The sequence below is a fragment of the Martes martes genome (assembly GCF_963455335.1).
Source record: "Martes martes genome assembly, chromosome: 12".
Lineage (NCBI taxonomy): Eukaryota > Metazoa > Chordata > Mammalia > Carnivora > Mustelidae > Martes > Martes martes.
Genome location: NC_137900.1, coordinates 75,978,694 through 76,001,378, shown reverse-complemented (window position 1 = coordinate 76,001,378; position 22,685 = coordinate 75,978,694). Strand labels below are relative to the sequence as shown.

The following is a 22,685-nucleotide window of genomic DNA, read 5'->3' as shown; positions in this document are numbered from 1 at the left end:
GGTTTAGAATGATTGTTCGTGTTGATTGTGAATTTTTAATATGAGGTACATAAGTAACATTTATAATCACATCTTGCTTACTACTGTGCATTAAAACAAATTCAACCATGCAAAATCTTTTAAGTTTGACCTTTGTGATATGATACTAAAGAGTTTGGGGAGTTGTAGAGTAAACCATTTACCAAGGACATCCCTTTGTTAGGTAATGAAAAACACTTAGTGTTGTACTTAGAGTATTCTATCTTTATGGCTGAATCAATGACCGTGTTTAGCCTTTGAAAGTTTGACAGTGAGGTGGGCAGTGGATCACACAGCATACTGTTGGTTTGGGTCAGAAAGAAATGTGGCTAGAAGCCCCAATGCTTGATTTCCTTATGTGGCTTGTACCTAGCTTCAAATTCTGCTCCAGAATGTGTTTTTGTTTTTGTTTTGAATATTTAATTTATTTATTCATGAGAGAGAAAGAGAGAGAGGGAGGAAGAAGCAGACTCCCTGCTGAGTGGAGAGCCCAATGCGGGACTCGATCCCAGAACCTGGGATTATGACCTGAGCCGTAGGCAGTTGCTTAACGACTGAGCCACCCAGGTACCCCTGCTCCAGAATGTTTTAAACATTGTTGAGAGAAGCATAAGAAATTCTGGCATTTCAAAGGTTCAGTGAGCTAAGAGCCATGCTCCTAAGACACTCTGAGACATGGATAAGATGACCTGTTCAGGGTAACTAATGTAATGGACAACACTCTTGTGTATTAAAAACAAACAAACAAAAAAGTTAACTGTGGAAATTTGGAAACATATAAAAATTGTGGGACTTGAGGGGCGCCCGGGTGGCTCAGTGGGTTAAAGCCTCTGCCTTTGGCTCAGGTCATGATCTCAGGGTCCCGGGATCAAGCCCCGCATCGTGCTCTCTGCTCAGCAGGGAGCCTGCTTACTCCTCTTTCTCGGCCTGCTTCTCTGCCTACTTGTGATCTCTCTCTGTCAAGTAAATAAATAAAATCTTTAAAAAAAAAAATTTGTGGGACTCGAATAATGAACTCCCAGAAACCCATTCCTGGGCTGTAAGAGTTATTAATCTTACTTCATCTAAATTCTAGCCTGTCTTCCTTCTTCTGCTCAGATTATTTTGACTGTATCTCCAGCATATAATTTTAGATGTAAATACTTTAGTTTTTTCCTAACATAACTAGTATGTAATTATCACCTAAAAAAACCCCACAATAATTTTTTTTATCTCATTCACTGCCAGCTAGTGTTCAGATTTACCTGATTGTCTCCTTTTTTTTTTTTTATAGTCTAATAAGGTCTATACATTGTAATTGGTTGCCATGTCCCTTAAATCTTTCATTCTCCTATCCAGAGGTAAATAATGTCTAGTTGTCCCTGATTTTGTCGTATAGTAGCCACCCGTGATTCTTATCTGGATATATTAATTCATTAGGAGTTGCCATTTGGATTTTAAAAATCTGGTATCGGGACTTCACCACCCTTCACCACCAGTAGGAGGTAGTAGGTTGTGGCAGGCAGCAGTTCCCACTGCAACAATTATAAAAAAGATAAATTGCAAAAATTATATTTTTAAACTCACTGGAGAGGAGTAGATGAACTAAAATTTCAGAGGGAAAAGCCATTGAGCTATTTCCTTCCCTTCGTTCTTTCACTGATATGATGCCTAGGAGGGGACTAAGAGGCAGATATGGCCCAATGAACGAAGCTACTGGTCAAAGGAGACACGGGCAAAAACTACAGGAGCTCTAAGCCCAAGATTGGTTTTTGCCTGTGGGACATTTGCAGAGTTCTGGGAAACCACTTTTTTGTGGTTTTCATGTACCTTATGACTAATGATGTTGAGCATCTTTTCATGTATGTGTTGGCCGTTTGTAGATCTCTTGTCACCCTCATACCAGTGAAAACACCAACAAAATAATCGCTGATTACAGTAAAAGAGTAAGTAAGGCCAAGATGAGAGGAGGTGAAAATGGATAGTGAGAAGATAGAATTTAAAACCTAAGCTTTAAGAGATCAAGTGAGTTTTGAGTTTTATGCCTCTTGGAAGCGTAACCCCTGACATTATCTTACTGCTGATTTTCTATTTCCTTTTAACTTTAGTTTTCTTTTTTTTTTTTTTTTCGGCCCACCTTTATCAAGTACAGTATAAGATTCTTCTTTATATCAGTCAACAACAGTCAGTTACTGTTGCCAGGATTCATCTGAACTTTGAGCTAATGGTAAGACTTCCCACGTTGGAATCATCAGCTCCTTTGGGATGGGTTTATAGGAAAGATTGTTCTGTGTGTACCTGGTGGGAATTAAATCTACTGCTTCTGGCTCTAGACATCGGAGTGGATATCTTAACAGAGCCTCTCAAAAAGGTCTCTTGGCAGCATTCTGGGAAATGAACCAAAGGATGGTTGTTGGAGGGTGGGAGGGAAGGAGGAAATTCCCTGTATCTCTCTGGGTCCTCCTGAGTCAGGGCCCTTCTCTGTGAGTTTAAGCAGTCAGATTAAGCAGACAGATAACTGCCTGTCATTGAGTTATCCCAACATTTCTCCTTTCCCCAGGTTCGGCCCAATAACTATAGCACCTTTTATGATGACCAGAGACAAAACTGGTCCATCATGTTTGAGTCCGAAAAGGCTGCTGTGGAGTTCAATAAACAGGTAATACCATCTTATTCTTCCTGTGAAAGGCCTGGATTTCCCTTGATTTTAGGAAACTGTATGGAAAATTCACAACCTGCTATGTTTTGTTAGAGACAAGCATTAAAAGCCCACTAAATTTGTCACTTGAGCTAATTATATTTCAAGGAAATAATAAGAATACTTACTGAAATTGCTTGAAAATGAGACTTTAAGAGAAAAAAGGCTTAAACAGACTTTAAAACACTTTGCACTTCATAAATTATTTTAAGGAATAAATAAAGCTATCTTTTAAAAATAGTGTTTTAAAAGAATTTTTATAAAGTTAAACGATCCTTGTAGATGCTTTAGAAAAGCATTTTTTACAAAAATCACTTGAAATCTCACTGCTCGAGGTAACCATTATTAATATGTTTCCTTTTTTCTATATGTAGTGTACGTAAGTAGGCATACCCCTTTAAGAATTCAATATCTTGCTATATATTTTAACAATATGAAAAATTAATCTGAGTATAAATGTTACTTATTTATTTAACTTTTCCCTTGCTTTTACACATTTAGATTGCTTTCTGTCTGAAATAAATGATACAATAGCAAGTATTGTTGTGTATAATTCTGTGTCCTTTTTTCCCCCTCTGATCATTTCCTTGGGCTAAATTTCTAGAAGTGGAAGGTTGGGTCAAAGAGTCCAAATATTTCTTGGTTCCGTAGACAGTTTGGCATACTGCTTTTCAGAGAGATAATACTATTTCACGTTCATATCTTTTTTCTCACTATACCTTTTCCAACATTTAGAATTATCTTTTTTTTTTTTTTTAATCTTATTTGCTTGGTAAAAAGTGACTTGTCATTTTTTTAGGTAGCATTTATTTGATTACACTAATGAAACCTTTCTTTTAAGAAAATGAGTAGCAAATTTGTAATATAGACCATGTTAAAAAATTGACGGTAAAGTAAGACTTCACGAAGATGTGTTTGACTCTTTTGTCTAAGATTTGTGCTAAGAGGATATGACTAAGTCTGTAGGTGGTAAACATGCAACTCTGGGAATGTAGCATGGTTTTATAAAGGGCCTTTTTTTCTAGTTCATTGTCTTTAGAAATGACTTCTGAAATTGTTCTAGAAGTTCTCCTTTCTTTCATGGGTTCCCAAACAATAAAAGGTAAAATCCTTATAGTCATGCTAACTAATGGTTGTTGTGTACTTACTCTTATTTGCCAGGCACTGTGCCAAGGACTCCTTTTGTATTAGCTCAATCTTCATAACTACCCTAGTAAATATGCAGAGTTTTTAATCTCCATTTTACAAAATAGCCTGTATGAAATAAGGTTCACAGAAGTTAAGTTATTTAGCCGAGGCCCCAAGTTAATAAGTGGCAGTGCCCAGATCTATACCCAGACAGTCTGACTCCAAAGCCTTACTCTTAGGCACTTTGATTCCTGGCAAGATTGTTGACTTTGGAATGGCTTACTTCTAAACATGTAATCAGTTTTGTTAGTGGATGCCAATGTTTGGAAAAGAGCATTAGCGACAATGGAGGGAATATTTACTGAGCTTGAACTAAGTAAATGCTGCTGTGATTTCATCTCGCAGGTGTGCATTGCCAAGTGCAACAGCACCCCCTCCCTAGATGCAGTGCTCTCCCAGGACCTCATTGTAGCAGAAGGCCCTGCTGTAGACGTTGGAGATTCTTTGGAAGTGGCCTATACCAGCTGGCTCTTTCAGAATCATGTGCTGGGTCAGGTAAGGAAATGCAGCCTGCAAGTTCATTTGTAATTGAAATAGCACGAGGACTAACGTAAGGTGTTACTGCTGTGCATTGCTGCTGTTGGCAAATAGAATCTTTTAGGAACCCTGCTTTGACTGCTTTTGGGGCATAGTCATCAAATGCTGACAGGTGAAATCTGCTCAGTGCTACTTTGTCTCTTCTATTTAGAATGGAAACCAATTTCCTAAGTATCATTTTTGGTAATTGTTCATGTGTATATCTTTTTTTTTTTTTAAGATTGTATTTATTTGAGAGAGAGACAGTGAGAGAGAGCATGAGAGGGGAGAAGGTCAGAGGGAGAAGCAGACTCCCCATGGAGCTGGGAGCCTGATGCAGGACTTGATCCCAGGACCCCAGGATCATGACCTGAGCTGAAGGCAGTTGGCTAACCAACTAAGCCACCCAGGCGCCCCTGTTCATGTGTATATCTTGTCCTCCTCCATCAGTTTTAAACTTGAATTTATTCTTATGGGATTAGGTCTTAAAACTTCTTTTTAGAACTTCCTCACAGTTTGTTTTCTGTATAATAGATACTATAAATAGAGAGCACTTTTGTGTTTTAATATCCTTAAGTTCTCAAAAGCAGTATGATATAGAAAGAGCTTTAGACTATGAGTCAAAAAAATGTACATTCAGGTCCCAATTTAGCCATGATGTGAGTGAGCCTTTCTCTTCAGGTATTTTAAGAACCTCCCCCCTCGGGCACCTGGGTGGTTCAGTGGGTTAAAGCCTCTGCCTTCGTCTCAGGTCATGATCCCAGGGTCCTGGGATTGAGCCCTGCATCAGGCTCTCTGCTCAGCAGGGAGCCTGCTTCCTCCTCTCTCTCTGCCTGCCTCTCTGCCTACTTGTGATCTCTGTCTGTCAAATAAATAAATAAAATCTTAAAAAAAAAAACAAAACCCTCCCCCCTCACCCCCCAACAGTATTTGACATTCCTTATTCCAGGAATACTGTGCTAATCTGATATTAATACTGTAGTAATCTGTATTGACTATTACATGATTACTATTATTTTTGAAATCGGCTGACCTCATTTACTATGATCAAATTGCAGGTTTTGGACTCTACTGCTAACAAAGATAAGCTGCTTCGCCTGAAATTGGGATCAGGCAAAGTCATCAAGGTACTGGCTTAACTGTGTTCTTATATGGCTTTATCACTTGTGATTAATTTGTAAAATTTCTAACCTGGGTGTATTTTTTGAGTCTGGTAAGGCTTGGTTAAAAAGTAGGAGAAGAAAAATGTTTACATTACTTAGGAAATTTTTACCTATGAGAATATATTGAATCCTTACTCTTTCTTTTTCATTGTGTGACTCTGATGAAATTATTAAATCTTTTGCATAGCCTAAAAGGGGAAGAGATGAAACTGTTCCTTCTAGAATTGTATCATAATGGGTGACTCTTACCTGTCTGAGTTGCTTTGAATCAGCACTTCCCAGTCATTGTGGGAAGCAGCTACCACAGAGGAAGAGGAACACTGGGATTGGAATCTGAGAGCTTGACTTCATGTTGTGAAGCTTTTCTTTACCAGCTGTGCAAGTGCTTTATAGAATAAAGAGTATTTTATACATGTGGGGTATCACTGTGTTAGGACGTGTTGAAGCACTCATTGGAAAAAGTCCTCATTGCCATTTTGCATGACAGAAAGGTTTTCTTCATAGCTTTGTTCATGCCTCCTCTTCCCAGAATCTTTTGGAGACTGCCTCCTATAGATCAGAGGGGTGAAGGTATAACCTTTAAAGCTACACTGATCTGGTGTTGCATCTTGGCTTAATAATTTATCAGTGATCTGATCTTGAGTGAGTCACTTCACTTCTGTAAGCCTCAGTTTTCTTGCCTGTAAAATGGAGATAATGCTCCTAACCTTATGAGGTTATTTTAGGAGTTAAACAACATAATGTAAGTAAAGCACGTACCAGAGTGCTTGGGAAATGTGTTTAATGAATGGTAGCTTTTATTTCTCTTTTAATATCATTGTCCTCTCCTCTAATTACAAGTGAATAGCAGCAGTATTCTAGATATTCTTATAACCAACAGCAGATTATAGTTGAATGTGATGTCTCTCAAGAGTTCTAAACCTGAAAGTGTGGAGAGGAGAGGAGCCTAATATCTGGGACTCCATCTTGTCTTACGAGGAGACTTGTGTCCTGATGAGCTTTTCCTCTTCTCTGATTCCTGAAGGCCTGGGAGGATGGGATGCTGGGCATGAGAAAAGGAGGAAAGCGGTTGCTTCTCATCCCTCCAGCCTGTGCTGCTGGCTCTGAAGGACTAATAGGATGGACCCAGTCGCCGGACTCGATCCTGGTGTACGAGGTGGAGATAAGGCGGGTGAGTGAAATTGTGCTGTTTTGTGTTTGATGAGTCCTTTTTGCCTTTAGGTAAAATGAATAAATAAATATCTTTGAAAAAACAAATTCAAGGACTTTTTTTTTAAAGCAGAAATGGTATAGTTGGAAAGGGCAACGGAATCTAAAGACCACGGTTTACGTCCTTCCTGGTGCTCTATTTAGAGTTTAGAAGAGGTGGTAACTGAACAAATCATTTTGCTACACTAACCTTTTTTTTCTGTCTGTGAAAGAGTGATTCCTACCCAATGCACTTGCCTTTTGCCTTAGTAATATCATGGCTATAAATTTATTGTATTACTGTATTCACATAAGTATGCAAAGATATCTGTATGTAGACAGAGATACATCATTTCCTCCCTCTTCCACATTATTTGTAATAGCAAAAACTGGAAACAACTTAAATAGCCATCATTAAACAACTGTTTAAGTTATGGTCTTTCACGGAGTAGACTTTTATGCAATTCTTACAGAATATCCAAAATCTATTGTTAAGTGAAAAAAGCAAGTCCCAAATCAGTACAGATAGTATGATCTCTTGTGTGTGTATACAAATACATGTAAACATATAAAAATACTTACGTATAGTTAGTATATAAATATATTTACACAGTCATACACATGTACATATGCATGTATTTATACAGATAGATACATATATGTTTATATTTTCATAGAATATTTCTGAAAGCGTTAGAAGAAATGATCAAAAGTGACTTTATCTGGGGAGGGGTGCCTGGGTCACTCAGTGGATTAAGCCTCTGCCTTCAGCTCAGGTCATGGTCTCAGGGTCCTGGGATCAAGCCCCGCATCGGGCTCTCTGCTCAGCAGGGAGCCTGCTTCCCCCTCTCTCTCTGCCTACTTGTGATCTCTCTCTCTCTGTCAAATAAATAAACAAAGTCTTTAAAAAAAAAAATTAAAAAGGGTGCCTGGGTGGCTCGGTGGGTTAAAGCCTCTGCCTTCAGCTTAGTCGTGATCCCAGGGTTCTGGGATCGAGCCCCACGTCAGGCTCTCTGCTCAGCGGGAGCCTGCTTCCTTATCTCTCTCTCTGCCTGCCTCTCTGCCTACTTGTGATCTCTGTCTGTCAAATAAATAGATTAAAAAATCTTTTAAAAAATTTAAAAAAAAAAGACTTTATCTGGGTAATGGTAATGAATTCAGAAACTTTTTCTTTTTTACATTCTCCTTATTTTCCATTAAAAAAAATATCAAGAGGATGTATAATTTTCTACAATAAAATTTGTAACAAATTGTGGTTAAATAAATTAATGCCTCCCTCTTAAAAAAAAAAAAGACCTTGTTTGCTAATACACTGTGTGTATTAGGTCCAAATGTGATAGTGGTTGTGCCTATAAACTACAAAATACAATACAGAAAATAAATATTATGGTTATCTTTATTGTGGCTGTTATTCCTGCTGCAATCAATGATATGCTTTTCTTCTTGATGACTCTTTCCTAATTAAACACCCTTATCTCTGCTGGGTCATTCCAGCCTTCTTTTACTCATGTGCTTTTAGCTGCCTTTTTCACAGCTTTTATATTTTGTCTCAATTTTCCATTGAGTTTGAGGAGGTCATGATTGGTTTTAGATAACAAACCAATCTGAATCCATCAAGACTGGCATTTTATAACCATATGGAAAAAATATGTCATTGCAAATGGTAAGATGTCATTCTTTTTTATGGCTGAGTAATATTCCATTGTATGTATGCACCAGATCTTCTTTTTTTTTAATTTTTAATTTTTTATTAACATATAATGTATTATTAGCCCCAGGGGTACAGATCTGTGAATCGCCAGGTTTACACACTTCACAGCACTTACCATAGCACTTACCCTCCCCATGGGGTCCATAACCCAGTCACCCTCTCCCTACCCCCCTACCCCAGGCAACCCTCAGTTTGTTTTGTGAGACTGAGTCTGTTATGGAAAAAAAGAGTCTCTTATGTGCACCACATCTTCTTCATCCATTCATCAGTTGATGAACACTATGGGCTGCTTCCATAGTTTGACTGTTGTTTTAGATTTTTTTTTTTTTTAATTTGAGAGCATGCATGAGAGAGAGTACAAGCTAGAGGGAAGGGCAGAGAGAGAGGGACAGGGAGGCTCCCTGCCAAGCATGGACCCCAATGCAGAGCTGGATCCCAGGACCTCGGGATCATGACCTGAGCCGATGGAAGGTGCTTATCCAGCTGAGCCACTCAGGTGCCGCTTGGCCATTGTTAACAAATTGACATGCTTATTAAAGTCACCGGGCTGCTATAGAATAATACCCAGAGTGATGAGTGTCAGGAGAACGTTACACATTGCTTGTAGAGTATAGAGTAGTTCATCTTTTGTGGTTTGAAATTTAGTGGTATAAACCAGAAGTCTTAAAAATGAACATACTTTTGGGACGCCTGGGTGGCTCAGTTGGTTAAGCGGCTGCCTTCGGCTCAGGTCATGATCCCAGCATCTTGGGATCGAGTCCCACATCGGGCTCCTTGCTCGGCGGGGAGCCTGCTTCTCCCTCTGCCTCTGCCTGCCACTCTGTCTGCCTGTGCTCACTCGCTCTCTCTCTCTAACAAATAAATAAATTAAAAAATAATTTAAAAAAAAATGAAGTTACTTTTAACTATTTAATTTCTGGGAATTTATACTTTGGAAATGATTATGTGCAAGGATGTAGATAGAAATTTATTGTAGTATTATTCGTGATGTGAGAGGAAAATTAGGGATGAACTGGGTATCTAACAACCAGGAATTGGTGACATATATTTTGTAGCAGCATAGGTATTTAAGACTTCTGTTCCCAAAATCTTTTTGTGAGTTTTTCCTGTAGATGATGGCAGGTATGGGCATGACCCTTGAAATGAGATATAATGTTCAGTAGTTACTAATGCTGTTGTAGATTAATAATTTAGTAACATGGACATATGTTACTAAGTGAATGAGCAAAGCCAGTCACAAAACAGTATGACCCTTTTAAATAAAAAATACACAGGCACACACGTAGATATAAATGTGAAATACTGCATCCCAAATTCTAGCAGTGTTGTATCGTGTTTGGATTGCGGGTGATTAATTATTTTTGTTGGCTTATCTACATTTTCTGATTTGCTATAAGGGAACAGGTAATGACTTGTGTAGTGAAGAATAAGTAAAAGAAAGGACAGTGGAAAGCACAAGGTGCCTTTTTTGTAGCCTGTTCCAACTGTGGTTGATCGCTCCCTAGGTCAAGTTTGCCAGAGATTCTGGCTCTGATGGGCACAGCGTTAGTTCCCGGGATTCTGCGGCCCCTTCTCCCATACCAGCTGCTGATGGCCTCTCTGCAGACCCTGTTGTATCACCACCCACATCGGTGCCTTTCAAATCAGGGTAAGATCCTGGAGTTTTGTTTTGTTTTGTTTTGTTTTAAAGACAGAGAGAGAGCACAAGCAGGGGGAGCAGCAGGTCAAGGGAAAGGGATAAGCAGGCTCCCTGTGGGACTTGATCCCAGGACCTTGGGATCAGACCTGAGCCGAAGGCAAACGCTCAACCGCCTGAGCCACCCAGGCACCCCAGATCCCGGAGTTGTATCATGCTCTTTTATTGTCCATAAAAATTATCCTTAGAGGGATTCTGAAATTGGGAAGGTTGAACACTAAAATAATTTTAAATAATTGGGAAAAAATGAGATGAAAGAAATGGGGAAAATGCTGGCATCAAGATTTTTCTGACGAGGGATTAACATTCATAGTCTTTAAATGCACTAACTTAGATGTGTATGAATACTTACTGAACTCTGGAGGAAAACTGGGTAAAAGGCATAAACATAAAATGCATACTGAAGGAAGAAATATAAATAATAAGAATTTGAATGGAAAATTACTCATTTTCACCAGCTTTCAGAGATTAATGCAAACTGAAGAATGGTTACGATTCTGTTTTGCAGCCATTGAATTGGCAAACATTTTCAAAAACAATTTGTTTTCTAACATAATCGGGACTTATGATTGTAGATTTGGGATTTATTTTTTTTTTTTACCTCAGCATATGTCTTACTTGGTTTCAGGGAGCCGGCCCTTCGTAGCAAATCTAACTCCCTCAGTGAACAGCTTACAGCAAATACGGTGAGTATACAAATCTGTCTCCCTTACTCCCAGTCTTCTGAGAAGGTTTCTTGGGCCTTGGGGTGGGGTAGGTTAGACACCAAAAAAAAAAAAAAAGCTACTTTATTGATATCTCCTTCCTGGGGAGTTACTACAAATTAGATGGGCATCTGCATGGACTGATCTGGGTTCAAATCTTCATTCTTGTAAATTTATGGCCCTGAGAAAATTATCTAATTTTCTGATCCTCTGCTTCTTCATTATTAAAATAGAAATAATTCTCACAGCCCCTTTTGTTAGGGTTCTCGTGATATGTTCGCAAAGCACTAAGCTTAGAGCTTACGTAAAGTATGACTTCACTAAGGAAGATTTTTATCCTCGAGATATTTTTGAGATTTAATTGAAATAACGTGTGTGGAGTTTTTAGTATCATGTCTGGGATATTGTAAGAGCTCAGTTAACATTAGCTCTTACTATTATCATAATTACTGCTAACACTACATACCTCACACTTTGGTTCTCTTCGATGGATTGTGCACTAATTCACCAACTAGCTGACTTTGAATTGGTCTCTGTGTTTGTTTCCCTAACTGTAAGATGGGAAGACTAGCATACAGTTGTAGTAAAATTAGGATTTGAATGCCTTTGGGAGCATGTGCACTGTACTTTCCTGCTGCCCTGCCGGGTTCAGGAAGGCATCTGAGTTTGCTGTGTGAGTGTGAGATGAAAGCCTGTGGCCCTCACCTACCGTGTTGGGAAACAGGATAATTGCTTGGAGTGAAATTGGTGATTACTTTCTCTCTAGCCCTAGTTTACTTGTTTATATTCAGCCCAAGGCAGGAATTATTAAGCAAATAATTGATCTAGTATGTGTAAAAAGTGATCTCTGAAACCTGGAAGGTTAAGCCAAAAAATCAAGAAAATTAAAAAACTGTAATCTCAGATCTTTGAACAGTCACAAAATTTGTTTAGTATTGGTTCTATGATACTTTTAGACAGAGCTACTTTGTCACCTGTTTCTAGGCTTCAGTACCTTCCAGTGGACTAGTGGTCTCCAACCTTTTTTAAAATTTTCTTTTGTCTTAAAAAAAAATTTTTTTTAATTGAACCAAAACTCACTATCCCTTTTTTTTCTTTTTACATTTAAGTTTTTATTTTTTGTTTTGAGGAGGTAATTACATTCATAAGGTTCAGTTATTAAAACTATGTAACAGGGTATACATTGAAAAGACTCGCTGTCAGTGCTACCTCTGTGTACCCCATCCCATCTCACTCTCCTTTTAGGTAACTGCTTTTATTAGTTTCATATATATTCTTTCAGTGTTTCTTTATGCAGATGGAAGCAGATAGGAATATATTTTATTTCTCTCTCCTTTCATAAAATATAGCATAGTATATAATCTACCATGCCTTTTATATGTTATAGTATATATAATAATATCTTTCCATGTTAGTGTACAGAAAGCTCCCTCTTTCTTTTTTTCACGTAGATTGCAGTATGCCGTTGTGTGATATGGTTTATGTAACTAGTCCTCTTTTGATGAACCCAGCTTTCTTTGATTATGTGCTTCAAATCAGACAAGGAAAAATGAACACATACTCCGAGTGTATCTATCTATTTATAAATTATATACATAAAGTACTGTCCATCCCTGTAAATAAGCTTAATGTCTTATATTTACCACAGCTTAGAGATAATTCCAAAATAGAGGTTATGGTCATCTCTCTTGTTTTAAAGATTTATTTATTTTATTGAGAGAGCACGTGTGCACTGTACCCACAAAGGTGTGGGGAGGGGCAGAGAGAGAGAATCTTCAAGCAGACTCCCTGCTGAGCATGGAGCCCAACACAGGGCCCCGTCTCAAAACCCATGAGATCAAGACCTGATCCGAAATCAAGTCAGATGCATAACTGACTGAGCCACCCAGCTGCCCGTGATCATCTCTTTTATACCCAGTAGATCAACATGTACACCCTTGAGGATATGTACTCTCCACTCTGAAAGCTGTACTTTGGACCAGTTAATGGATACAGATGCTTCTAGCACAGGGGCTATTGAGTAGTCAGTGCCAAGTCAGAGCAGAATGAACCTGAATTTGGAACAAAGAGCTCCTGTTTCCTTTTTTCCCCAAATCGCTTCTGAATATCTATCTGCTGAATTGTTCCCACTGTTTTCAGAGGTAGTGTCATTTAAGATGCCTCCCTCCCTTGATCTGTACTTAGGTTTTCATCTATGTAAAATGAGATGAATTATGCCTGCCGGGGAGACTTGATTGAAATGAAGCAATACATACGGAACTACTTTGTCCATTCCAACATATAAGGAATTATTTGTACTCCTATTATTAATTGTGACCCAAGAAATCGTTAATTCTCATTTTGTCGAAGAAATGGTTTCAAATCGATATAGCAGGGGGACTAGTGGAAGGGTTTGATGGCAGAGCCAAAGACTGAGCTAAAGGGTTAAGCCTTGATTGTAGTGATTCTTGTGACTTTCCTCTTTTTAGAATCCTGATACAGTCAAAGCTAAGTTGATCTCTCGGATGGCTAAAATGGGCCAGCCCATGCTCCCCATCCTTCCACCACAGCTGGATTCCAATGATTCAGAAATTGAGGTATGACCCCTGGGCTTTGTTAGAATGAATAGTGAAGACACTTCTACGTTATGTTATGTTCTTTTGGTTAAGATTTCTAATTTTTCTGCCTATAACCCAGAATCATCATGTAGAAAGCTTTATTTAAAATGATACATGTAATTCCACTGTGATTAGCACTTCCTCTGAGAAATGGAAGCAGTCCCCCACATCTGCCTCAAGAATGGGTGTTAAGTAGTCCGTATGGTCTTCTACTAGACTCTACTGTCAGTAAAAATCACACGTTAGGCAGCGTGGGGCCCAACCTATAAAAGATGCTCAATTCGTATTTGTTGATTGAATGTTTAGATTCTCTTGGGAAATGTTGGTCTTCCCACTGATGTTACCTATTACTAAAGATGGCACTGTATTGTCTCCTTGGGTTTGTATGTGCTGTGATTATTTTGAAGGTCAAAAATTCTATTGCAGTGAAACCTATCAGTTTTTTCCCTTTGTTTTTTGTTTTTGACATTATGCTTAGAAAGCCTTTTTACTTTCAGGTATTATAAACATCACACGTGTTTTCTAAAAATATTATTATTTCATATTTAGATGTAAAATTTTAATCCATATGGAATTTGATGTATGACATGAAGTAGCTCAGTTTTTTGGTTTTTTTTTTTAAAGATTTTTTTAATTTATTTGACAGACAGAGATCACAAGTAGGCAGAGAGGCAGGCAGAGAGAGAGGAGGTAGCAGGCTCCCTGCAGAGCAGAGAGGCTGATGCGGGGCTTGATCCCAGGACCCTGGGACCATGACCTGAGCTGAAGGCAGAGGCTTTAACCCACTGAGCCACCCAGGCGCCCCTCAGTTGCTTTTTTTTTTTAAAGATTCTATTTATTTATTTGACAGAGATCGCAAGCAGGCAGAGAGGAAGGCAGAGAGAGGGGGAAGCAGGCACCCTGTTGAGCAGAGAGCCTGATGCGGGGCTCAAACCCAGGACCCCGAGATCACGACCCAAGCCGAAGGCAGAGGCCTAACCCACTGAACCACCCAGGCGCCCCTATGAAGTAGCTCAGTTTTAACTTAGTTCTTTTCCCATTGGTTTTTAGTTACTTAATGAGTAAAATCATCCTCTCAGTTGAATTGAAACACTTCACAGAGATTAATAGAGATTGATTTTTAGGATTCTTTGACTCTGATGTAAAACAAAAGCAAACATGATGCTCTTAAAATTTTTTTCTAGCATAGGCTTTATTTTTCATAATTTTGTTTTATTTCTTCCTGGAAAAGCTGTAAGTAGATTTAACATTTTAGTATATGTGCTGCCAAAGCGAGCACTAGATTTAACATTTTATTTATTTATTTTTTAAAGATTTTATTTATTTATTTGACAGACAGAGATCACAAGTAGGCAGAGAGGCAGGCAGAGAGAGAGGAGAAAGCAGGCTCTCCATGGAGCGGAGTGCCCGACGCGGGGCTCGATCCCAGGACCCTGGGACCATGACCCAAGCTGAAGGCAGAAGCTTTAACCCAGAGCCACCCAGGCGCCCCTAGATTTAACATTTTAAAGGAAGATAGGATTTCTAGGGCTTTTTGTTATAGGTTTGATTTTTAGCTGGTTCTGGAAATTAAATTTTAATAAGGTAATACTGTTATTAAAATGTTTAAGTGCTACTTATTCATTGTAGAATGATTCAGATTACAAGGAAAGAAAATATATATTTATCAAGAAGTGTATTCTTCTTTATTATTGCTTTGTAACCTGATTTTTAAGATTAGTATTGTGAATATTTATGTTAATACCAATATGAATAACATAAATTAACATAAGTAAATAAAACAGAGCATTATTTCCTTTAAAGGTAGCTCAGTGTTCCGTTAGATCAATTTATCATAATTCCTTTCATTCTGTTGTTAGACATTTAGGTGGATTTAGAGCTGAAGCGATATAAAACTAGCATGCTTTTCCAGAAATGCATACTGTGTTTTTGAGACTATCGGGGCAAAGGGAAGTTTTAAAGTAAAAGAATGTCAAAGAGATTTCAGCTTTTGAACTGTAGGATAGCAAAGCACTGTATATTGTGCCCCAAGTTTTTCTTTTCCTTGTGTGAATTGGGGAAGATGTTTATTGGATAACTTTGTTTAGAATTACAGTAGGGACCAACATTGCTTTGACTTTTATGAAAAGAAAGAATGGGGACAAAACACTCTAAAGCCACATTATCCAAAAAGCGATCCAAGTGTGATGAGGGGCAGTGAATCCTGCTCTGTGTGATCTTCAGTGAGTACCCTGAGGTCTGTGGAGATGATCTGGCAGAGAGAAGAGGCTGCACTGTTGCCTGGGTTTCTTTGCAAGAGACCCTTCTTCCGTGGGACTGGTCAGGTTAAAAGGGTAGCTGCTGGTTTGGAAAGTGGTACATTCTGGAGAGCAGTCACCTTAGCTGCTTCAGTCAATAAAACATCAACAATTTAGAGTGTTCGAGGAAATTAAATATACTTAATTATTTGGTATGATTTACAGGGAGAAGGTATCTCCCCACAGCCCACACCCTAAACTCTTGCCTTTCCTTCCTCTTCTTTGCCTAAAAACACTGGCTGTAAGCAGGTTTAGGGTGGACAGGGAGCCTGGTCTGCAGCTAAGAACCCACATACATAGTCACCAAAGTGCTTGTTCCTGTTTCAGGATGCGAACGCTCTGCGAGGAGCTGCACCGCCCATGGCAGCCCCGGTCGCGCAGCCGTCCCTTCCACCGACACATCCAGCCTTGCCGCAGGTGGCCGCACAGGGTAAGGGGCCTTTCTGGCTCTGCAGGTAACCGGAGTTAGCATCCTGGGTTCTTAAGTTGTCGGGCTGCATTGTCTGAGTACTGAGAGCTGGACTAGAGTGTAGTACTTGCCCGTTTGTCCCTGCGCACAGCGTTTTCCGCCCTGGAGAGGGGTTTGGTCTGCGTGCTTTCTCCGGCCGCGTGGCCTTGCCAGTTTCGGAATTGTGCTCTCAGCTGAGACACTTCCCTGTGTGTAACTGTGCACTTCCCGTTGGCAGACGGGACTGTAGGTCTGAGTCACGTGTGCCCGAGAACCCCAGGTTCCTTCTTCTCACCCGCTCCTGAGATTCCAGTAGATCTGGTTTCGGGAGAGCAGGTGAGGAGAGTGGTCAAGTCTGAAGCCTGTGGCGGTATGTAAGGTCCTAGTCCAGACTTTTACCAAGAAACCAGGGTGGGTGATGGTGGAAACTTCTTGCTCTCTCGTAGCGCCTCAGCCATCTGTTTCTGGCCTCCAAGCACCTTCTCCTGCCTTAATGCAAGTTGCATCTCTCGACTCGCACTCCGCTGTGTCTGGCCATGCCCAGGCCTTTCAGGTAACAACATTTTTAAACCATATCAGTTTCAGGCTGTAATTTATTAGGTTCCAGTCAGTCCCTCTTCTCCCTCCTGCACAGTCTTGTGGTAGCAGTTCCCCACATTAGAATCTGTCATTTTCCCCCTTCCTAAGCGGCCACTATCTCATCTCTAAACCAGACAAGGATTATCTCCCTTGCAGGTTGTTGTAAAGCCGAAAGGCAAGAACAGGCAGAGCACCTGGTACAAGGCCTGGCAAACAGTAAAGGCCCAGTCAGCATTTACGTCATTTCCTTTGCACACAGCTCTCCTTGAAACATATAAATGCAGGTCCCCTGCTCTGGTCTGCTAGAGCTGAGAGGCTAAGGTTCTGCACTGTAGGTAGCAGAATGCTTGTAGGTTGAGCGTGTATAGAAAATACAGCTGCACTCTGTTGTCTAGTTACCCTCCAAACGGGAGCTCTGAAAGTAGGGTATTTTTCTGTTTTCATAGAAGGTAGTCTGCTTCTGCTGTTTGCCAGGATAGTGGACTCTTACTAATGACACATTTGGTGGGTGAACATACTCCCAGTGATAAGAGGGCTTCACTTCCTTGGTGATTCTTAGTAGACTGGTGGGAGTGATGGTGAGCGGGCTAAGTCCCATTGGAACAGGATTTATTAGAATTAAAAGAAATCTCACCTTGCCCTCTCCCTACCCCCTAGTGGACAATTCTGTCCTATAGACTAAGTTTTGTTTTTGTTTTTGTTTTTTAAAATAATGGATGGGTAGTTTATCTGTCCCTGGAAATGAGTTGGATTTTCTTAACTCAAGGAAGAATAACCATCATCATTTAAAAGAAAGCTGCTGTTCATTGAGCATTTACCATCTGCTGGGCGCTTAATTTACCAGTTCTGAGGAACTTTACCTATATATCATGTCATCTAGTCCACACAACAACCCTGAGTGGCATTACTGTTGTCATCTCATAGTTCAGGTGACCAAAGTTCAGGGGGAAAGGAGAGCTCTTGGTCACAAGAGAGTTAGAGTCTTGTGGGGGAGAGCCATCCTTTGGAGACTCATGGATTTACTTTGGAATACCAAAGAACACCTGTCCTTTGATCCCAGTGGAAACTCAGCTGAGTGTCTTTATTTATTTATTTATTTTTAACGATTTTATTTATTTTTGCGCGCATGCATGCACGGGAGAGAGAGAGAGAGAGAGCACGTGTACGCACAGGGGCAGAGGGAGAAACAGATTTCCCACCAAGAAGAGAGCCCCAGGACTCGGTCCCAGCAACCTGGGGTCATGACCTGATGATCCAAAGGCAGACGCTTAACCGACTGAACCACCCTGGGTACCCTCAGCCAAGTCTCTTTACAGTTTCTTAGACCATCAGTAGGCCTGACAGCCGGGAACTGAATTCCTACTTAATTAAATCATAGTGCCAGAATAGCGGGGAGTGACCTGAGACAGCCTTCCCTCACTTTCTGGGTAGGACTTCAGTGACGGGGCGCTGTGTCTCTGGATGACACAGAGAATTCTGCTGCAGTGCCTTCCCACTACCAAATCTGGTCTCATCTGTCTCCAGCTTTAATAGATTTGCGTCTCCTTCCAGCTTAATCTCTTTATTCCATTAAGACAGATGAAGCAGAAGAGAGAGCCCTGACTATACCTTGGCGTTTTCTCAGCCCTATGCAGGTATGCAAGCCTACACTTATCCCCACACATCAGCCATCACCTCCCAGCTGCAGCCCGCCCGGCCCCTGTACCCCGCTCCGCTCTCTCAGTCTCCCCATTTTCAAGGTAGGCCATGGGCCCTCCATGTCTTGTCTTCCACTCTTGCTCTGCTCTCCATCCTCCCACCCCCTTTCTATTTTCACTCCAACAGATCTCTGCCTTTTTTTTTTTCTTAACAGCTTTGTTGAGGTGAAATTTATGTATCATACAATTCACTCAATGTAAGTGTATAATTTAAGGATTTTTTTCAGTAAGTTTACAGAGTTGCGCAACCTTCACCGCAATCCAATTTTAGAACATTTACATCTTCCCCTCAAACCACCTTATGCCACTTTCTGTTTTGTTTCTTGCATTTTCTCCCACCAGCCCTTTTCCGTTGCTCAATCAGTGTGGCTCTGTAGAGTTTCTAGAAAACAGTAAGAGAGTGAAATGTTGGGGAAATCGGGAGAAAGCATGGTAACTGTTGGTGGGTGTTTGGTATCTCAAATGAAAGCTACTTTGTTAACATTTTTAAATTATGGTAATCATATGCTTTTATAAAAAAGTCAACACAAAGGAGTATAAAATGAAAAGTTACTCCATCACACCCCCACCATAGGAAACTGTTGTTGACAGTTACTTGGGTAACTTTTCAGTTATCTTTCATGCAAGAACCAAGTGTGCATAAAAGCACACTGATACAAAAAAACAAAACAAAACAAAATGTAATTTTTTATAACAAAACAAAATAAAATGTAAAAAGCTGGCATGCTATTCTACCTTCTTATTCTATAGCTTATCTTTGGTATTAGGAAGGAGCCAGTATATCCTACAATGTAATTTATGGTCCCAGATTGGTAAGGGTTTCATGGATGCTACCTTTGTCTGGAAACCCTGCCACTTCTCCATCTGGGAGGCCATCAGATCTCATCTCTGTGAAGCCTTCCCTGATTGTTACCATCCCTTCTTCCTCTCTTCCCACAGACATAACTGTGTATATGTGTCACTAAAGAGTTAATGTTGCTTTTCTTTGTGCTCTTTTTGTACCTTGTATGTGGTCCATTTTTTGCACTTACAACACCCTGTCGTAATGGTCTGTTTCCATGTGAGTCTCCCCACCAGACTGTGGGCTCGCCAAGGGCAGGAACCGGGTTTCGTTCGTTGCTGAACCCCTGGTACCTGGTACCATGTCTGGCTTGCAGTTGGATGAGTGGAGAAGCAGTCTGAGCTGTTAGTGCTGTGGCAGAACAAAGTGGGCATCCTTGTGCTCTGGACCAGGTCGTACCCCTCAATGCATTTTGCAGGAGCAGAGCTTTTTTACTGTTAGCTTTGGAGCCCTTTTGCCTCTGTGTCTTCTATGTCTTCTGACAGTGTGAATCACCTACAGCATTTCCTACTATTTTGGGATGTTAATTTCTTTCCTGTGCTGAAAGAGCTATTGGCTTTTCCTCATACAGTGCCTTCTGCTCTAGTTTCATAAGGTTCTTTTTGGCTTTTGTCTGCTTAGGATCTGGTGACATGGCTTCATTTCTCATGACTGAAGCCCGGCAACATAACACTGAAATTCGAATGGCAGTCAGCAAAGTGGCTGATAAAATGGATCATCTCATGACGAAGGTGGGTGAGTCAGGGTTGGGGCTATGTTGAAAGTGGGAGAATGAACAGTGGGTACGACAGGAAGCAACCAGGGCTATGGGTAAACTCTTCCTTGGTTTCCTGCATCCCTAGTAGTCAGCAGTTATTTCCCTAGAAGGTTAGTTTTTCGTTTGGCATCCAGTTGGCAGAAGAAAACTCTAGCTTTTGTTAGAGATTGCCTCAGAAACTCGTTAAGCCCTTCCAAAAAGTGGTCAGATCTTGGGCAAATTTTATTTCTTCATTTAAAAATTTCTCTCAAAGTCTTTCTGTCCCCACATTTGTAGGTTGAAGAGTTACAGAAGCACAGTGCTGGCAGTTCCCTGCTGCCTCCCAACATGACGCTTACAATGGAAACAAGCATGATTATGAGCAACATCCAACGTATTATTCAGGTAAGAGGGATCGAGAAGAGAACACAGCCTGGAGGTCTTGCCCCCTTCTCTTCCAGGATGCACTACCCTCTAAAACCTCTGCTGCCCATAGCATGTGATCAGTGCTACACTGAGTTGGGAAATTCTGGAAAATCCATTGCAGCCTAATTTGGTCCAAGTGACTTATCATTGTAGAGTCACAAGGAAACATTTCTTTGGACTGTATTTTAGAATTTTGCTTCATTTTGTGGCCATTTCTATGTTTAATCTGTTCGCATTGTGATTTATATCTATTAGTATGATTTGATGTTTTAAATAATTATATCGATGTGTACATAAGTTCTAGTTTATTATCTCAAAATTTGTAACAGTGTCACCTGTCAGTTCAAGTTGATTCCCTTATATCTGGCACTTTTCTCCCAGAAGCTTAAGTTATACATCGTATATTTTGATTTTAGGAAAATGAAAGATTGAAGCAAGAGCTCCTTGAAAAGAGCAGTCGGATAGAAGAACAGAATGACAAGATTAGTGAACTAATTGAACGAAATCAGAGGTAATGACAGGTATGGGGCACTGGCTAGGATGGACAAAGGGTTTCGTTTGTAAATGCCCAAGTTGGATAAACATGTTTGTTTTTGTTTTTGTTTTTTTAGTTTCATAGAGAAGGGAGATCTCAAGTAGGCAGAGAGTCAGGCATAGAGAGAGGGGGTAAGCAGGCTCCCTGCTGAGCAGGGAGCCCAATGCGGGGCTTGATCCCAGGACCCTGAGATAATGAACTGAGCCGAAGGCAGAGGCTTAACCCACTGAGCCACCCAGGCACCCTGATAAACATGTTTGTTTAGGGTAGTTTATGTGTACTGGTGCTATTTCTGTTTCCTGCCTGTCGTGTGAATTATTTGTTTTCTGAGAGGAATTCTGGTAGAAAGAACACAGTAGGCTGTAATGTCAGGCAGACCTGTTTTGAATCCCAGCTCTGCTCCTCTTTTGTTGTGTGGCTTTGGGTATTTATTCCTCCTGGCTCTCACTTCTTCATCTGTAAAAGTAGTGTTAAAACTTAGAACACTCTTAGAAAATACTGTCAACTCTTCTCTCTAGTCGGTGGGCTATTTCATCAACCAGAACTTCACTGATTTCCATATAAAGCCCAAACATCATGTAATTTTTTTCTAGATCCTTCTGAAGAGTTTGGTGGTGGGGGAGCAGGAGTATGTGGTCAGGGGAACATGTAGCAAATAGCATTTCACTTAGAAAATCATTCTTCCGTGTTTCTCTTTTCTAGTGTCTCTTGTCTCCCACTTGGTGGGGTTGGGGGAGGTGGCAGGGGAAGGTGAGGGGGAAAGTGCTTTCTTTCCTTCTCCACTCTCCTTTTTCATCCTTCCTTCCCCCTCACCACACATGCTTCCAGTTCCTTTTCTCTTCATTATGCAAAGCAATTCACTTCTGGCCCAGGTTCCCGCCTCCGAACTTGATTACCTCAACTCTAAGGAAAACAAAATGCTTTGATACTATTTTTTGGAAGGTGTAGAGCAATGTGAGGACCAGATGGGTCTTGGTTATGTCTGGTATGCATTCGTGCTTGATAAATCTCTTCTCCCCTATGTCACAGATATGTTGAGCAGAGTAACCTGATGATGGAGAAGAGGAACAACTCACTTCAAACAGCCACAGAAAACACACAGGCAAGAGTATTGCATGCTGAACAAGAGAAGGTAAAGTAACGAGGGAGAGAAAAGCCCGTCAGGACGTGTAGAGCTAAGGAGTGCTCCTGTGTACGTACTTACCAGTCTGCTTTTCAGCAAAAAAACTTTTGCCATCATTGGGAACAGAACCAGAAAGCTTCTAATAGATTTTACTATATCCCCCATCTCCAAACTTCTGTTTTGTTTTTTGGGTTTTTTTTTTTTAAAGATTTTATTTATTTATTTGACAGAGAGAGGTCACAGTAGACAGAGAGGCAGGCAGAGAGAGAGAGAGAGGGAAGCAGGCTCCCTGCTGAGCAGAGAGCCCGATGCGGGACTCGATCCCAGGACCCTGGGATCATGACCTGAGCCGAAGGCAGCAGCTTAACCCACTGAGCCACCCAGGTGCCCTGTTTTGTTTTTTTTATGAAGATTTTATTTATTTGCCAGAGAGAGAGAGCGAGTGCATGAGAGTACAAGCAGGGGGAGTGGAAGGCAGAGGGAGAAGCAGGCTCCGCACTGAGCAGGGAGCCTGATGGCCAACTCTGTCCTGGGACTCTGGGATC

At 40.5% G+C, this 22,685-nt stretch overlaps 1 protein-coding gene across 10 annotated transcripts in view; it reads left to right on the top strand.

The window, feature by feature from the left end:
* FKBP15 (FKBP prolyl isomerase family member 15) overlaps positions 1-22,685 on the top strand; it is a gene marked incomplete at its 3' end in the record, with an annotated part of 53,743 nt that overhangs the window by 15,093 nt on the left and 15,965 nt on the right. For 6 of the 10 annotated variants that reach the window (XM_080819342.1, XM_080819341.1, XM_080819340.1 and 3 more), the window contains exons 5-19: positions 2,150-2,224; positions 2,558-2,656; positions 4,229-4,378; positions 5,458-5,526; positions 6,587-6,733; positions 9,967-10,109; positions 10,786-10,843; positions 13,330-13,437; positions 16,083-16,185; positions 16,650-16,756; positions 18,407-18,521; positions 19,942-20,051; positions 20,354-20,461; positions 20,899-20,993; positions 22,047-22,149. In XM_080819342.1, coding sequence (XP_080675468.1) covers positions 2,150-2,224; positions 2,558-2,656; positions 4,229-4,378; positions 5,458-5,526; positions 6,587-6,733; positions 9,967-10,109; positions 10,786-10,843; positions 13,330-13,437; positions 16,083-16,185; positions 16,650-16,756; positions 18,407-18,521; positions 19,942-20,051; positions 20,354-20,461; positions 20,899-20,993; positions 22,047-22,149 — 1,590 coding nt within the window. Of the gene's footprint in view, positions 1-2,144; positions 2,225-2,557; positions 2,657-4,228; positions 4,379-5,457; positions 5,527-6,586; positions 6,734-9,966; positions 10,110-10,785; positions 10,844-13,329; positions 13,438-16,082; positions 16,186-16,649; positions 16,757-18,406; positions 18,522-19,941; positions 20,052-20,353; positions 20,462-20,898; positions 20,994-22,046; positions 22,150-22,685 lie in introns of all 10 variants that reach the window. The other 4 variants (XM_080819343.1, XM_080819339.1, XM_080819338.1 and 1 more) reach the window with 2 other exon arrangements.